The 17,203-nt window shown below is 43.4% G+C and overlaps 1 protein-coding gene across 1 annotated transcript in view; it reads left to right on the forward strand.

Annotated features, from left to right (window-relative positions):
• Positions 1 to 2,384: 2,384 nt before the first annotated feature.
• Positions 2,385 to 17,203, forward strand: part of LOC109898840 (LIM domain-binding protein 3-like) — a 65,986-nt gene continuing 51,167 nt past the window's right edge. Inside the window, exon 1 of the mRNA XM_031835004.1 lies at positions 2,385 to 2,695. Coding sequence (XP_031690864.1) covers positions 2,600 to 2,695 — 96 coding nt within the window. The 5' untranslated portion in view covers positions 2,385 to 2,599. The remainder of the gene's footprint in view (positions 2,696 to 17,203) is intronic.

Here is a 17,203-nt window from a genome sequence, read left to right on the forward strand (position 1 = left end):
TGGAACCATCAAGACTCTTCCTAGATTTGGCCGCCCAGCTAAACTGAGCAATCGGGGGAGAAAAGCCTTGGTCAGGTAGATGAAGACCCGATGGTCACTCTGACAGCGCTCCAGAGTTCCTCTGTGGAGATGGTTGTCTTTCTGGAAGGTTATCCCATCTCTGCATAACTCCACCAATCAGGCCTTTATGGTAGATGGGCAAAACGGTAAAAGGCACATGACCGCCCGCTTGAAGTTTGCCAAAAGGCACCTAAAGACTCTCAGACCATGAGAAACAAGATTCTCTGGTCTGAGGAAACCAATATTGAACTCTTTGGCCTGAATGCCAAGCGTCACGTCTGGAGGAAACCTGGCACAATCCCTACAGTGAAGCATGGTGGTGGCAGCATCATGCTGTGCGGATGTTTTTCTGCGGCAGGGACTGGGAGATTAGTCAGGATTGAGGGCAAGGTGAACGGAGCAAAGTACAGAGAGATCCTTGATGAAAACCTGCTCCAGAGCACTCAGGACCTCAGACTGGGGTGAAGGTACACCTTCCATCAGGACAATGACCTTAAGCACACAGCCAAGACTATGCAGGAGTGGCTTTGGGACAAGTCTCTGAATGTCCTTGAGTGGCCCAGCCAGAGCCCGGACTTGAACCCGATCGAACATCTCTGGAGAGACCTGACAATAGGATGGGGACTGGCCCTGCTTAGCTATTTGACAGAGCTTGAGAGGATCTGCAGAGAAGAATGGGAGAAACATCCCAAATACAAGTGTGCCAAGCTTGTAGCATCAGCTTTTTTTACTTTGTCATTATGGGGTATTGTGTGTAGATTGATGAGGGGAAAAAACTATTTAATCCATTTTAGAATAAGGCTGTAACTTAACAAAATGTGGGAAAGTCGAGGGGTCTGAATACTTTCCGAATTTACTGAATGCACTCAGACCGCTGCGCCACTCTGAAGCCCCAAGGCATATCAGTTCTCGAGGCGCCACTACAGACCCTGGTTCGATCCCAGGCTGTATCACAACCGGCTGTGATTGGGAGTCCCATAGGGCGGTGCACAATTAGCCCAGCATTGTCCGGGTTAGGGGAGGTTTTTGTAAATAAGAATTTGTTCTTAACTGACTTGCCTAGTTAAATAAAGGTCAAATAAATATTGTTCATTAATTGGCCTGGTGTTATCCATATTTAAATGTCCTGGACCATAGCCAATAATAGTAATCTTGTTCCGTGTACCGAAACATGAGGGTTATCCTCATCATTGTCTTATGCTGAGTGCAGCATCATAGCCATAGGCTAGACTGCATGATTGTGCATTGATAGCAAACCTGAATAATGAGCCAGATATTGGGGTTCCATCTCTCAGCTTGTCCCCTTTTGTGTTGTGCTGATGTGCTTCTCAAAGAGGTCTCGAGGTTCCTTGGTAGTGGGAAACATGTTTTCTGGAAGGTCAAGATAAGTTTTGCCGGAGTGGATAAAGCCGCATTTAGTTTACGTAGCTGGAATCTCACCTCGTTTTAGGTCTTACATTATGTCATGGCTTTTCAGAGGACTTCTAGACATGCCCCACCAAATTGATATCGTAACCCCGTCACACTGTGGTTGACTCAGCGACTGAGGACAACCGTGAGCTACGTATAAACACGCAAGCATGTATAGACACAAACAATGTCTCTTACTCGTCCGACAGGTCACCCCTCTATATACAGTACCAAATTACACCCTACCTGTCAATCATGTATACGAGGCCTGTAGTGAAATGACTCTGTTACTCTATGTCCTGGCTTTATGATGCAACAGGTCTTATTGACCTCCGGGTACATTTTACAGGACATTAACCTCGCAGGTCTGATAACCTGACCTGATTCCAAATATGACGGACCAAAAAGTGTCTGCTGGCTAAAATGCTCTGGTTCTGGGCAGTTTTATCCTGTTACCCAACTGTTAAGCAACTAAACTGGGGTAGATTTTTGCAGAAGTGGAACACATGGAGAAATCAGAGAGAATCAACTCTCTCTCGTCAACTGCAAACAGCTACCGTGATGTTAATTAGATGTTTCCTCAAGCCAACCCCAGTATGAGGTGTGAGGAGACACTGTTTCAGGAAGACCCTAGTCTGGAGTAAGGGGGGGTATTGAAAATAATCAGTTGGCCTAGGAAGGGGCTATATTAATCCTGTGAATCATGGTAGGACTGACATACCGGGTGTCCCCTTACATGCCATATAAGGGGACCCCCCCCACCCCCCACAATGCTACTGTGGTATCACTTTCTGCAGAGGAGTGGCTATTCTTAGGCTGTCACTCCAGCTCATCTGAGCAGGCAAGACCTCTCTTCCTCTGGTTCTCTACTCTTTTCTGTCTGTCTTTCTCTCCTTATTTAAAAGGGGGTGGGTCGTGAATTACATATTTGTCTGTGGCTGTAGTGGGTTAGGTTTTTGTTTGCTGTGCTTTCAGTCTCATTTGACATTTCGTTTAGTTCTCAAGTGTACTTTTTTTTAAACTTTTTTTTTTCTGCTTTCAGAAGCTACTTGGCTCCTGCCCCACCCCCCTCTACCTCCTTTTTTTTGAAGAAGATTCAACCAAACAAGCAATCAAAGCCTTTGGAAGAATGAGTACCTACAGCATTTCTCTGAGTGGGTCGGCCCCATGGGGCTTCCGATTGCAGGGAGGGAAAGATTTCAACATGCCCCTGACCATCTCCAGGGTAAGAGATCAATTCATCCAGTTCAGTCTACATACATCCATACTTTGTACAAACAAACACACAGAGATTTCCACATCCCATATCCGATGTGTCTTTTGACCAATGAGATCATCCTTTTTCTTGCATTAAGCTTGAATCTAGATGTTGGGGTTTGTTTAATGTTCCTTGAAACGGGATACTTGGGACGGCCCAACTCTGACGTCATCCCATTGAAGTTTAAATTCAAAAAGACGAAGGTAAAAGGTAGTGGTTAAGGTTCGGGTTTAGGGTAGGGAAGTCCCAAGGATTTCACCTAGCACTAACCGTCAGCCAACCCTTATAGGACATCAAATATTGAATTACTATTACGGTACTAGCACAGTACTTGTAGGTGTGTTGTTGTTAAACATGGTGGTCATTTTGGGATGTTTGGTTGATATATTAGATTGTTTGGGATGCTGTTTTATTACAGTAGTTTCAATAGGTTTTCTCACTGGTTGGTATCCATTGTGTGGTTTTGGAAAATTCAGTGATTTTAAGCTTGGCCTTTGCTAAAAAAAAAGTCTGAGAAAATGTTGTGTTCACCTTATCCTGTAGTGGTATGTTCACCTCACACATTGTAAAGGCCTAAAGACTGGGTTGGTTTATGGTGGTAGGAGCTGTGAGTTAGGGGGTGGGCAATGTTAAAATTGTTACACCACAGTTGATGGTGAGAATGTAGGCCTACGTATGTATTTTCAGACTGGAATCATGGCATGCTGTCACCTGCCAAATCTATAGTGTAAATATACAGTTAACTGGCCAAATGAAGGGAACACCGACATAAAGTGTCTTAATATGCCGTTGGGGCCACCACTAGCCAGAACGGCTTCAATGCTCCGTGGCATAGATTCCACACGTTTCTGGAACTCTATTGGAGGGATGCGACATCATTCATCCGCAAGAAATTCCATCATTTGGTATTTTTTTATATGGTGGCGGAAAGCTCTGTCTCAGGGACCGCTCCAGTAATCTCCCATAACTGATCTCTTGGGTGGAGATTTGGTGACTGAGACGGCTATGGCCTCAAGAAGCCCAAACAGATATCAAATTTGACTAAAACATAGTCATTTTAAACCTTGCTAAAATGTGTATATGATCACATATCTGTCTATTATGTGTGGGAATACTTTGGAACAGATGTCCAAAATTAAAATCACTTGGCGCTGATTTGTTGGTGTTTTTTTAGTCTTTTATGTCCAACAATAAAAATTCAAACAACATTTTTATTTTTGCTCTGAAAACTTGGGTGGACAAATAAAATCACCCATGGGCCAAATAAAATCACCCATGGGCCAAATCTGGCCCACAGGCCACCAGTTGGGCGACCCTGGCATATGGTTTACATTGTTTTCATGCTCGTCAAACCATTTAGTGACCACTCATGCTCTGTGGATGGGGGCATTGTCATTCAGGGCAGCCTAGTGGTTAAGCATGATGGGATTTCAATTGCTTAACTAACTCTGGAACCACACCTGTGTGGAAGCACCTGCTTTCAATGTACTTTGTGTCCCTCATTTACTCAAGTGTTTACTTTTATTTTGGCAGTTACAGTACCTGTAGTTACTTCAGTCGCTAATTCAGGTGTGATTATGCCTTTTGTGTGCTGCGTTTGTGCTGTGATGACCTAATATGTGAGTTCATTGCCCCTTTCCTTTCCTCCCCGAGACTGAAAATAGATATTTGGATTTCTCACCCTGTATTTTAAGGTGTCGAGGTGTATTTCTCCACATTATTTTAGTACTGAAAGTGAGAGAGGTGTTGTTGCCTGAATATCACAAGTTATTTTCTGGTAAGAACAGTATATTCTATGAACATCTCTTCCAAGAACCTCAATCTGTCGATGTTCTTACTAGAGATATTTGTTGAATAGATATTTATTAGAAAGAAAGGAAGCTGGCTGGCTGGAATAATAATATTATGAGTCTGGTGTGTGTGCCCTGGTGTGTATGTGTGCCTGAAGCCTATGTGTTCATAACGAGTGCATCTCGTAACTCACTTGTAGACAACCTTTACAGTATGTTAGGATTTGTGTGTGTGTATGTGTACCAGTCAAATGTTAGGACACACCTCATTCCAGGGTTTTTCTTTATTTGTACTATTTTCTACATTGTAGAATAATAGTGAAGACATCAAAACTATGAAATAACACATGGAATTATGTAGTAACCAAAAGAGTTTTAAACAAATCCAAATGTATTTTATATTTGGCATTCTTCAAAGTAGCCACCATTTGCCTCGATGACAGCTTTGCACACTCTAGGCATTCTCTCACAACCAGCTTCGTGAGGTAGTCACCTGGAATGCATTTCAATTAACAGGTGTGCCTTGATAAAAGTTCATTTGAGGAATTTCTTTCCTCCTTAATGCATTTGAGCCAATCAATTGTGTTGTGACAAGGTAGTAGTGGTATACAGAAGATGGCCCTATCTGGTAAATGACCAAGTCCACATTATGGCAAGAACAGCTCAAATAAGCAAAGAGAAACGACAGACCATCATTACTTTAAGACATTGAATGTCAGTTTCAAAAAGCATCAAGCGGCATGGTCCACAGGACAGGAACACCCAGAGTTACCTCTGCTGAAGAGGATAAGTTCATTAGAGTTAACTGCACCTCAGATTGCAGCCCAAATAAATGCTTCACATGGGTTCAAGTAACAGAAACATCTCAACATCAACTGTTCAGCGGTGACTACGTGAATCAGGCCTTCATGGTCAAATTACTGCAAGAAACCACTACTAAAGGACACCAATAAGAATAAGTGACTTGCTTGGGCCAATAAACATGAGCAATGGACATTAGACTGGTGGAAATCTGTCCTTTGGTCTGATGAGACCAATTTTGAGATTTTTGGTTCCAACATCCGTGTCTTTGTGAGACGAAGAGTAGGTGAACTGATGATCTCCACATGTGTGGTTCCCACAGTGAAGCATGGAGGTGTGATGGTGTGGGGGTGCTTTGCTGGTGACACTGTCAGTGATTATTTAGAATTCAAGGGACACTTAACCAGCGTGGCTACCACAGCATTCTGCAGCGACACAACATCCCAGCAGGTTAGTGGGACTATCATTTGTTTTTCAACAGGACAATGACCCAAAACACACCTCCAGGCTTTGTGAAGGCTATTTGACCAAGAAATCAACCTATAGCCCCTTCTCCTTACTTGATCTGAAATGATAGGATGAGTATAAGCCACACAGTAAAAATTCCACCTATTGTAGCATTTGAAAGGGCAAAAGGGTTTAGCTATCACAACTGGTAATTACAGTCCTTTCAGATCTACAGGAAGTGTGTAGGGATAAGTGCGTAGCCTGCACTTTTCTTTATTTCAGTGAACCTTTACAACTGGTCATTGAATCCCCTTTGACTGTATGCAGTCTTTTATATAGAGAAGGCCTGTGAACTGGGGTCTTCAGTCTGCAGCCCAGGAGCACAAGGCTCAGTCACTCAGCACTCTGACAGGTGGGGAGGAACTTCTGCCTGCCTTGGGCTGCTGCTCTATCGCTCCCATCTAAAAATACTTTCTTTCCCACCGGTGGACAATGCTGATGGTTTGGGTGGTTCATGACTGCTGCCTTTTTCCCCTCTTTTTTTAAAATAGCGCCAGGTGTGACGTGTGTGGTGTAGCCTACATACTGTGTGGGCACTGCATGATCGAAAGGGAGGTTAGAGGCTGGGGATTGGGTTGTTAAATTGCTGACGACCAAGCTGCTGCTCGTGTCACTCACCTGATGGCCTGGACTGCACAACTTCAGCCCCGTACACAAATACTACATGACTACTGTGGTGGTTCCAATGGCAAAATACATTTGTACCTCCTGAAATTGCGGCTGGCTACATTGGATAACTTGTCTGGCTGGTTGATCAAATTGAGAGTTATGTGGAGGTGAAATCAGAAATAAAGACAGAAAGATGGCATATGGAAGGCATGGAACTGAAACCCTGCTATAATGGCAAGCAGCAGACCCTATTTCTAAATACCTCACTGTGAGGTTGGGATAAAAATAAACCTCTTTGGCCTTTCAACAAAACAAAACGTCTTTCCTCCATTTTCAAGTGAGGCACTTAATTTGTCCACATTCAAAAGATTGTCTTGGCCTGGCTTATGTGTAACTTGGCTTCTTTTGTGAGAGAAATCAGCCACTGTCTCACACACGGATGTGCGAGTCACCATTTATTGGTTTATAAATCCCCCATATTTAGGAGGGAGCATTATGACATTTCCGTAAAGACTGGACTGCCATTAAAAACTAATTTGGCCTTTTTATAAGATGTCTGAGGGAAATGTCAGCACGGAGATCCACCAACTCGGAATACGATATGTGTCCCTAGCAAACCTCTGGAGTCCAGTATGGATAATAGCACTGTATTAGAGTGCCACATGCATAACAGCTGGTTGTGATATGGTACTTTCTATTTTGTGTTGCCTGTTAAGACACCTTGGCTCACAACAATTCATGTTATCAGGAAGTTTGTTTGGATTCATGAAAGCAACCTCATTCTTTTGGCATTTATTTGAGCTTCTTGAACTGCCCTCCAATATAGCCCCAGAAGATCAAGTTTCACTACTGAGTTTTTAATCTGATCTGTAATAATCGTTTTAGGAAATTCTGTTAGTAGTTAGTGTCCTCCATAGTGTTATGCTGTTATTTGTGTCCTCTCCTCGCCCGGACAGTAGACAGGAAACCGTTTTAGTCAACACCTCCTTGGCTCAAGTACAGTGGTATTCAAACAGCGAAGACCACCTGAATTTATTATAAATTTTTTACATTTTCACGACCACAAGCCAAATATGATGATGACAACCTTAAAATCAGTACATTTCAATTTTTACATCGACAAATAACGTTCAATTCATCACATTTTCATCTCTTATCAAAGTGAAAAGAAACCATTAAATACATTTACTCAATAACATACTCAATAACATTTTATTTTTCTAATTATCTTTCTCAAATATATTTGTATACTGTACCACAAAAAAAAGTGGTTTTAACTTTGGCGAACCAACTGCATTTCCCGCGCGACCCCACTAGTCGAGACCGCGACTTTGGCGAACCAACTGCATTTCCCGCGCGACCCCACTAGTCGCGACCGCGACTTTGGCGAACCAACTGCATTTCCCGCGCGACCCCACTAGTCGCGACCGCGACTTTGAAAACTGTATGTTGTGGTAAAGTGGTCATTCCTTTCAGCCTTTGGTCTGGCTGTGAAATTGATATTGACAGATGAACACATCCCCTTGAGTGGATATGGGTGGTTCTGTTTTGAAAGAACTTTCTGCGTCAGGCCGAGACCCAAGACCGACGGCAAATGGGGCCTTGAGTCCGAACTTTCGAGTCATTGCCTCTCATACACTGGTCCTAATGTTGGGTATGTGACCCTGTTTGTGACAAGATGGATTTGACAAGAGCTGATTCACTCATTTAAATGATTCAAGATGATCAGGTAATGCAGTACATCACCCACCACTAAACACATCTAATTATCATGAAGTTGGCTAAATGTGACCTTCTGTGGAGGTGAAGTACAGCTTGTTTTTCATGGGATTGCAATGGATATTACCGGTCTGTTTTACCCTTGGACAGCTGAGTTGTCAACCTAGACCTTGTAGATTTGACATAAATCGGTGTCATGCACTACAGACTTAGTATAAACTGTAGCAGTCTTAGAACCAGCAAGCGAGACACACCCTCGAAACCCATTTGGTGTATCTTCGATGAATCTCAATCTTCTCCCCTTGGCCCTGGGATGCAACAAGGTCTGTATGATGCAGTTTCTACCCTTTCAATGTACTGTGTGGTCTGAATTCACCTGACCCAATCTATACGGAAATAAGGGGTTTAAGTATAGTTTTATGGGCCGTATCGTCCTCAGTTAAACCCTCCGACTCTAAACCACATGTAACCGATGCAACTCAAACGGGTGAAAGTAGATTTAATTTCTTACCAGTACGGGGGACACACTTTTTTAAAAAATACTACAAAAATTACAGTGTAGCCTACTCCGCTGACACTGACAAACAGATCAATAAAAACAATGTTGTCTGGTTGATATAATTGGCCTACGAAAAGGGCAGACACAAATACAATATGATCTCCATCTAACATGGAGGAGGAGATTATCGTCCAAAAACAAACAAAAGTTGCACAGACTCAATGATAAAGGCAGTGAATATACAATCATTCCGGGGATTTTGGCTGATGTTCTCCACTGGTGCCAATAAGATGGGCTACTGTTTGCTCAATTAAGTTAAGAATTTTGATAATTTAAAGACAGATTGGAGTCTTGTCATCTCTTTAGAAAAACATTTATTTAATTTTTATAAGTAATTTAACCTTTATTTAACTAGGCAAGTCAGTTAAACTTCTTAGGGATAGGGGGCAGTATTCGGCAGTTCGGATGCCTGACATGCCCGAAGTTAACTGCCTGTTACTCAGGCCCAGAGCATATAATTGGTAGTATTGGATAGAAAACACTGAAGTTTCTAAAACTGTTAAAATAATGTCTGTGTGTATTCAGAACTGATATGGCAGGTGAAAACTCAAGGACAATCCATCCGGAATTGTTTTCATTTTTTTCTTATTATTTAATTTTTTCTTCTTATTTACAATGACGGCCTACACCAGGCAAATCCGGGCGACGCTGTGCCAATTGTGCGCCGCCCTATGGGACTCTCAATCACAGCCAGTTGTGATACAGCCTGGAATAAAACCAGGGTGTCTGTAGTGACTCCTCAAGCACGGAGATGCAGTGCCTTAGACCGCTGGGACACTCTGGAGCTTTACCGCAAGAGCCATTTGCTTTCCAAACAGTTTTTCTGCGGTTTGTATTTTTAAGTATTGCGATAGGCATGGATGGGTCTCTTCTCACTGACAGTCGCAACTCAACAATAATCTATTTGGTATTTGCAGTGCGCACTACCCAAATTGCGGGCCTTTCTGACTCTAGGCTATGCGATTTTAAAACCAATTTTTATTTAAGAAGCTAGTGAATCGTTTGCGGCCTAGTCATGCTTTCTGGTGTAGTATCCTCTTTAGAAGGATTTGATTTATTTTTGTATAGACAGGCCTAGCCTAATTAGCTATGGTCATTTTGGAAGTTTTAATTCAATTTATTTTAGGGAAAGCTCATCTTCCCCTAGCCTTATGGACATGCCCCTATGCCTTTTAGAATGTGGCAAAAACACAAACAGTCATTGTGTTTCATCTGTCAAACAATCACTTAACAAAGGCCTTCCTGTAGACTACGTGCACATTCATCCACTCACAAAATAATTTCAGCATCCAAACCAACAGTGCACCTGCAATTTGATGAATGGAAAGAGAGTTACAAAGCACCTACGTGTATTGTAATAACATTCTGCGATTGTCATTGGGCCTACACTTGTAGCCTGAATTGATGCATCCACTGTAATCCACGCGCGCCTCTGTCTCGGCCACTCATCTCCACCTTCCCAAAATGTAACTTTTTTCCTCAAACCACAATGCATTTTGGAGCGTATACCACCCGGTTTCCAGTCAATTCGCTAATTTGACCATAAGGTTAAATAATGGTGTAATAGCCTATCATTTCTTTGGGCATGTTGTATGCTCACGTTTTACCGGTACGACCTACCCCCACTATTTATTTTGCCGTACGGACCATACCGGCTTACTTTCACCCCTGACTCAAAACCACATGTAACTCTCAGCAAGGGCCTCTCTCACTACCATTAGTACATGATGCCATGCTGTAGGAAATCTTGGCATCCACTCGGCCTGATGCCAGCCCCTTAACCCCCCCACCCTCCATATCCCTTTGAGTTACAGTAGCAGACTGTAAGATTGAGGTCCTGAACAGTCGTAGGCTGCCGACTCAGTCTGATAAAGTGTCTCTTATGTTATCCCTGGTCTTACAGGCCTCGGCATTCCACCCCCCACTCCAGGCCTGTGGTATGAGAGCCAACGGCTGGCGCTGCTGACAGGCAAGGCTGTTTTTAGCAGGCCGCAGAAGGTCAGTGCCACTGGGGGAAATTGTGAGGGCTATAGATACCAGAAGTGCCCACCCCCCCTCTAATTCTCCATCTCTACTTCCATGGACCCACTGCAGGGGTCCGGGGACCGGGTTGGGATTTAGAGCCTGGGGTTCCCTGTAACTCAGCTTATTTTAGCTGCCCATTGGTGTCAGCAGTGAGTTAATGTCTCCAGTAGCCTATTATGTTCTTATTCTCATGGTATTTTATTGATGTCACTGAGAGGTGATCTGGACTGTTAACCTTTTGCATGAGCAGTCAGGCATTCCCAGGGCAGACTCTAGGACTGCTGCATTCAGTATGGGGTGTCAGATTATTTTCGCGCTTGTTAGCAGAAACTACCGTAAAACGTATATTTTAAACGTTGAGTCTGAAATGGTTGCCTGTCCCTTTTTGTGTACAACAGCACACATTTCAGTAAATAAACGTCTGTTTCAAATAAATGCCGGGTCTGAATGAATTGTTTATGAAGTTACCATGAATTACCCTGAATTATTTACCAGGTTTCATGTTTGATTTGTTACATTAAATCATTCAGTAATTCATCAAAAAAATGATGTAAATCATAAGTTATCACCAGTAAGCTGCCAACAGCTGAGAACTGCTAGCTAATTGTCAAGCACAAAAATGGTGTGAGTACAGACTCCTAGATTGGGAGATTGCCCTCTAGTGGCAAAAGTTAGAACTGACAAATGCAGTTAATAAAGAGGAGAATAATTATTCTGTCAAGGAATTATTTGATTTTTATTTTATAGAGTCATACTAAGACAAAATAAATGTGACACAGTGTGTAAATGAAGGAAAGTAAGAAATGTATTCAAATGTTGAAAGTGAATGCTGAAATGAAACAATTAACTATTCAAATGAGCAAAAGTTGTTTTAAGGAAATAGATGTCTGGCTCTAATAGAAGCCTGTCTCTAATAAGCACCTGTGTACTTTTGGGTGAAACTTCAGAATGATCTTGTGAAAAAGTATTTTGTTGGGGAAAATATGGATGAATCAAATCAGAAGTTCTGTACACAGATGTAGGATCTTAATTTGAGCCCGTTTGTTACAGAGGAAAATAATCCTGCAGCAACGGGAAATGTGAATTATTATGTGGATTATAATTAATGGACATTTTTGTAGGGGTTGAGACATTTTTCATAAGGGAAAATCAAGTTTTAAATGTACAGCATTGCAGGAAAGTTCTCCTGCAACAGGGTGATCAAATTAAGATCCTACATCTGTAGAAAGTGTCATACTGAAAGGAGGCCCAACACTTGTATCACAGCCTCACTGGCTGTGGACAAGATGGAATCTCTTCGTCAGATCATGGTTTGATGAAGATTTTGTTCATCATGGGTTTGTCCCATGATCTGATGAAGAGATTCCATCTTGTCCGCAGCAGGCCAGTGAGGCTGTGATACAAGTGTTGGGCCTCCTTTCAGTCTACAGTATATATTCCTCTCGGCTGGCAGTCACTCTTTCTTTAGTTGGCTACTGTATTTCTGACTCTCTTTCTGCTGCAGCTCCTCTAATTCTGACTTTCTCTCTCTCTCTCTCCCTTCAACTCAGACTTTTTTTTTCTTTCTCTCTCTTCCTCTCGCTCCCTCTTTTTCTTTATCACAAGCTCTCTCTCTCTCTGTGCCCCACTTTTCCCTGTGCTTTTTGCCTGGCCCGTAGAACGGGCCCTTTTGTGTGATGTGAGTGCACAGGAGATTTGAGCTGGCATATCAGCCAGCCATTCACCCAGACATCAATAGACCAGAGTCAGGGTGGAGGGTTAATATAGGTTTTGTTAGTCAGTTGGTAATCCACTCCTCACCCTCAATGCCCTTTTGTTTTTACTGGTGCCCCTCCATTTCCTGCTATTTGCTTTGTGGGTCCAGTGAAAAACAAACGTTTCAATGAACTTGGATTTTGTAGCTAGACTTGGCTTATTTAGTCAGCAGGGGGAAATGCTACTCATGATTGATGGAGAGAGTGTCTTATTGTAGTCCACAATGAAGTAAATAAAACAAATCGGAGCAATACATGTTGCATGTTTTACTCCACTGACTCCAGTAGCAATGTAATCACTGTGTTGCTATCTCATTTCCTGTGTGCCATTATTAGGGGGGGGGGGGCAACCCCCATCAAAGTTGCCCATCCCGGCTCTATGCCAATTGTAATAGAGTTGACTTGACGAAATCCCTTAGGGTCCACAGTCAAAATGCATGTGGCGTCTAATGTCTCATTGTTTCACCCTAGCTAAAGTTGTTTTGACAAATAGAGAATAATGGGTTTGAAAGCGGTCATGGCAGAAATAGGTTTGGAACAGCTGAGGCTTGTGAATGTTACCAGGCCACCTCAGGTGAACCTCTAGCCAGGGAGAGCGCCTAATCTACAGCTAAGGTCTGAGGCGAGAGGTCAAAGGTGGCCCTGGGCCCTTCCTGTGAAGCAAGGCGGCTGATCTGAGTCATCAACCACGCAGCTGGCCCCAGTGGCAGTGGCATCATCGTCACGGCAACCTTTGCTTATACTGTATGTCAAGACACTCTGCAACAGCCCCGTCTGCCAATTAGAGCTGGCATTTGTGGAGGAAGGGCCATTGCCAATGCCAGGCCCCGCCAGCCAGAGAGAACATGGGGAGAGAGAGAGACTCAGTGCAGCTGTCTTTTACAGAAGAGCTGGCCAACACAGGCCACACCCTCGACCCCTTGAGCACAAAATATTAACACTTCAATTTTATTTATGTTTGATATAAAGTACGTTGTTACTTTGCCTTACTCCAATTTGGTTTATTTCTGACTTTCTTGATTTTATCTCTCCATGTAAGTAATTGAGAACAGATTTTAGCATGTGTTTTCCTGATGAATGGCCAGTGCCTACCTAATCTAACCTCAGTCTCAAGGGGTACCCACAGAAAGTTCATGAGTGGTGCTGGTAGAACTTGAGTAGTCTCATTAACAGTGTGGGCGGAGAGCCCAGCTATAGGACCCAGCCAGGCCCCGTCTCCAGTGGGAGATCTTACACCCATCCAATGACTCAGACAGCCCGGGTCACAATGGACCAAAATAAGTGGCAGGGAGGGTGTCAGTTTGCTTTGATCCTGCCCATCTCTCTCTCTCTCGCTCTCTCGCTCGCTCTCTCTCCCTCGCTCTCTCGCTCTCTCTCCCTCACGCTCTCTCTCTCGCGCTCTCTCTCTCGCGCTCTCTCTCTCGCGCTCTCTCTCTCTCTCTCTCTCTCTCTCCCTCGCGCTCGCTCTCTCGCTTTCTGTGTGTGTGTGTCTGAGAGACCCTGCTGCCACAATGCACCACAGTTGTGGGATTTATTCCCTCAGACTAATGTCCGCACAGGCACTGAATACTGTTTGATTTATCACAAAACATTTTGAGGGGTTTGATCAGAAAAACACTTTGAAAGGAAACTATTGTAGTTGCACTAAAACACTGAGGCGTTTTAGTCTCTGTTTCTAATTATTCTTTTAATCATGGCCTTTTATATAGCAAAGGGTAAATTAAATTAATAAGCCCCTGACAATCTTCCTGGATCCTGTCATTAATGATGACTGCTATCATTATTTTCCCCTCAATATTAATGTGACAAGTCACATGGACACAATGTCTAGGAGCTCCAGTCATATACTATGAATAGCCCAGGAAAAACTCTTAAACACACTGTGTTATAAACCACCCTGATTCAGCAGTGGTGTTTGGCAGTAGAATAGAAAGTCAGTTTTACTAAATGGATTTTGATTTTGCGAGTCAATTAATGTGACATGAATGACTATTGAAAGCCTTTGAAGGGGCCTTTTAGAATGTAGTTGTATCAGTGACACATCTGTCCAGCATACTGTACACCAGGAATGTCATTATTACTTCCTTTTGCACACAGAAGATTGTCATCGGTTCCTGTCTCAATGGTCAGTTTCCTTTGCGATACTCAGGACTCCCCGCTAAATACAGAAGCAGGGCCATAAATCGGAAGCTGATAGGCAACCTGGTGCAAGATGCCAGACACCAGATACCACTGTATGAAAGGAGTTGATATTATGTAACACTGCTGTCTGGGCCATACACGGACCACTAACCTCCTTTTATCTTCATAGTTGCAGAGAAGCAGTGGATTAGGAGGGAGGGAGGAGAAACCAGGAAGGGGGAGGGAGAGGAAACGAGGGGGGGAGGGAACAGGGAGAGGGAGGGAACAGGGAGAGGGAGGGGAGGGGGAGGGAACAGGGAGGGGGAGGGAGGGAGGGAACAAGGAAGGGGGAGAGGGAACAAGCGAGGGAGGGAACAGGGAGGGGGAGAGGGGGAACAGGGAGGGGGAGAGAGAGAGGGAGGGAACAGGGGGAGGGAACAGGGAGGGGGAGAGAGGGAGGGAACAGGGGGAAAAGATGTGAGATACATGAGGAAGCAGATTTGGCCGATAACATCACTGTAGACAATTTAAAATCCAGAAAAACTTTTTCAATAAAACAGTTTGTTGCAGTTCCATTTCAATGTGACATTGAATGCATTTCTTTCATGCACAAAGCTGAGAAGCGGATTAAGTATGATATTTCACTCTTTTTAAGTATAGAAGAAGGATTTGCTAGAGAAAGTTTAAACAAAAGGAAAACGTTTGTAAAAAGCAACAAAGTTTAAGCTTAAACATTTTCTTATCAAGAGGGATTATTTCCTTAAAAGAGAAGCAACTTGCAATATCAAATCTTAAACTTTGGCAAAAGCGACAGAAGTTTTGTTGTTCATTTCTTGGGTGCTGCAGTGCCCCGAGCTGCCTAATCTCTTGTCCAGCACTGGTTGGTTCCAGTACCTTGTTGGTGTGTTTTAAATGAATTAGCTCTTAACACTGGTCTCAGCAGCTAGTGGCCGGCTGTCTGTCACGCTCCTCATGGTAACGGAGCTCCCCAGGGAGATCCAGAGCAATTGAGTCACTGAGGCTGCTTGACTTGGGGGGGGGGGGGGGGGGGGGGGGGGGGGTTGACATTGTTGACAAGTATTTGAATTACAGGATATTACAGGATCATGGTCGATGTAGTCCTTTTCTTCCTGCCTGAGAGAGGGTCAACCAGGAGCTGCCTCGCAGCCTGCCGGCTCGCTATTGGTCTGTGTAGGCACGTGGTCCTGTGTGACGACAAATGTAGTAGTCGGAAATGGATCACTGTTTAATTAAATATTTTTGTAGCGAACTTTGAAATAATTCACAGTGGGGATCGAACTTGATCATAATAAAGACATTTTAGAGGCCAAAACGGCCATCTTTCCGCACCGCTAGGTTGCTACGCAGTAGCCGACCAGCAGAGCTTGTGACTTCACACTCCAGACCGGACGCTGGTGGCCTGGTTATTTCCCAAAACGCACAGCTGAAAAGCCCACCTGCATGTAACTGATTTAGTGGAGAAATGTCAACAACACACTCACAGGTTTGCAACAATGCATTATTACTCAATTGTACTTCTTAAGGTGATCGTTATAGAATAACTTAAAAAATAAAGCCAAAGCAATTTTTTTTTACTGGTTTTGATGTTCCATCTCTGTCAGAACAGTTCTTTGTCAATGACTTGACTGAGTTGAACAGGCAATCTACAGTTTGAGAAATAACAAACAGCTTGAGGGATGGGGTTAGAGAAATGTAACCTCTCTCAAATTCATAGACAAAGCTATGGATGCAAGGACTGACGATCGAAAATGACATTTTTAGCCATGCTTTGACGCTACACAGCGTTTCTTTTTAACAATCACAAAAAACAGGCTTATATGTTGGGTTCTGATGGGTACGGCAGTTGTACTGAGCTCATGAGGCATTTCCTAAGTCATTTATTTAGGAATCAATGGCTATACACTGAGTATATGAAACATTAGGAGCATCGTTCTAATATTTAGTCGCATCCCCCCCCTTTTGTCCTCAGAACAGCCTCAGTTTGTCGGGGCACAGACTCTACATTGTGTTGAAAGCGTTCCACAGGGATGCTGGCCCGTGTTGATGCCAATGTTCCCACATTTGTATCAAGTTGGCTGGCTGTCCTTTGGGTGGTGGACCATTCTTGATACACACGGGAAAGTGTTGAGCGTGAAAAACCCAGCAGCATTGCAGTCCTCGACACAAACCGGTGCGCCTGGCACCTACTACCATACCCCGTTCAAAGGCACTTAAATCTTGCCCATTCACCCTCTGAATGGCACACATACGCAATCCATGTCTCAATTGTCTTGAAGGCTTAAAAATCCTTCTTTAACCTGTCTCATCCACACTGATTGAAGGTGGATTTAACATGTGACATCAATAAGGGATCATAGCTATCACCTGGTCAGTCTATGTCATGGAAAGAGCAGAGTGTTCTTAATGTTTTGTACACTCAGTGTATATCATTCATTTAACAGTCCATACATGGTTGTACATGTAGCAATCACAGATGCTAAACCGTTTAATGCTAAACTTTGCTTAGCTTTTGAAATCTTCAGTGTCTCGTACTTCTCTGTGAAGTCAGTTCCCATTCATCTCATTCTAA

Source organism: Oncorhynchus kisutch, linkage group LG11, assembly GCF_002021735.2.
Source record: "Oncorhynchus kisutch isolate 150728-3 linkage group LG11, Okis_V2, whole genome shotgun sequence".
Classification (NCBI taxonomy): domain Eukaryota; kingdom Metazoa; phylum Chordata; class Actinopteri; order Salmoniformes; family Salmonidae; genus Oncorhynchus; species Oncorhynchus kisutch.